General features: G+C 62.0%; 1 protein-coding gene across 1 annotated transcript; it reads left to right on the top strand.

The window, feature by feature from the left end:
• The first annotated feature begins 24 nt into the window (after positions 1–24).
• LOC108509220 (erythroblast NAD(P)(+)--arginine ADP-ribosyltransferase-like) lies at positions 25–1,110 on the top strand. Its single transcript, XM_017838550.1, has one exon. The coding sequence runs from the start codon at positions 41–43 to the stop codon at positions 980–982; it is 942 nt and encodes a 313-aa protein (XP_017694039.1). The 5' UTR covers positions 25–40; the 3' UTR covers positions 983–1,110.
• The last annotated feature ends 36 nt before the right edge of the window (positions 1,111–1,146 follow it).

Below are 1,146 nucleotides of genomic sequence, written 5' to 3'. Positions count from 1 at the left end.
CTCACAGTGCCCGGGGGGCCCTGGAGAGTCTCTGCCCACCATGGAGCTCCTGGTGCTGGTGCTGCTGGCCGTGACCTCAGCCACCGGCATCAAGGAGATGGCACTGGACATGGCCCCCAATGCCTTCGATGACCAGTACCAGGACTGCAGCGACGAACTGGTGGAGGAGCTGCTGGCACTCAACCGCTCCGAGCTTGGCCCCAACAGCAATTACTCCAAGGCCTGGGATGATGCCACCGTCAAATGGCACAGCCACCCATCCCTGGGGTCTCTGCGTTGGAAGGAAGAGGCCATTGCCCTCCTGGCATACACATTGGAGACAGATTTGTACAAGGAGTTCAACAGGGCTGTGCCTCTGGCCGGGCAGTCCCGCCAGGAATATCTGGACAAATTTCACTTCAAGGTGGTGCATTTCCTGCTGACCGAGGCCCTGGATGACCTGCGGGATGCCCAGACCCACCCCCGCTGCCTCCACGTGTACCGGGGGGTCCGAGGGATCCGGTTCACTGCCCAGCCCGGCGACATCGTCCGCTTTGGCCAGTTCACCTCTGCCTCCCTGAGCAAAGAGGTTGCCAAGAGTTTCGGCACCGACACCTTCTTCGAGCTGGACACCTGCCATGGTGCCGCCATCCGGGACTTCTCCTTCATGCCCTGGGAGGACGAAGTCCTCATCCCGCCCTTCGAGACCTTTAATGTCACCAGTGTCACCCACCAAGGGGACAAAACCCACATCCAGCTCCGCCCCCACGGCGTGTACAGCAAATACAACTGCGCGTGGCTCCGAGGTGACATCCCTGGGGTGGGGACACCTGAGGTCGGGTGTGTGGACAGGGCGGGGGTGGCACCAGGGCACCAGCTCTGCTGGGAGAGGGAGGTCTGTAGTGAGGCAGCAGATGGGGTGGCAGAGCTTTGTGTGTGGCACTGGACGGCTCCAGCTGCTCTCCTGGCATGGGATGGGATAGGAAGGGATGGGATGGGATAACACAACATGGCATGGTGTGACACGGCGTAGGACAGCTGGATCTGGCCTGGCACAGGCTCGTTGGACACCCCACAACTCCACTGACCTCCCCTCGGATTCTGCCCACCCTGGGTCCCCCTTTCCCCTGCCCAGCTGCCTCTGACTTTGTTCTCCTGCCCCCCCCC

The sequence above is a fragment of the Lepidothrix coronata genome, unplaced genomic scaffold (assembly GCF_001604755.1).
Source record: "Lepidothrix coronata isolate B3197 unplaced genomic scaffold, Lepidothrix_coronata-1.0 Scaffold345, whole genome shotgun sequence".
NCBI classification, from domain to species: Eukaryota; Metazoa; Chordata; class Aves; order Passeriformes; family Pipridae; genus Lepidothrix; species Lepidothrix coronata.
Note: the sequence above shows the minus strand (reverse complement) of the source record. Positions and strands in the feature narration are given on the sequence as shown.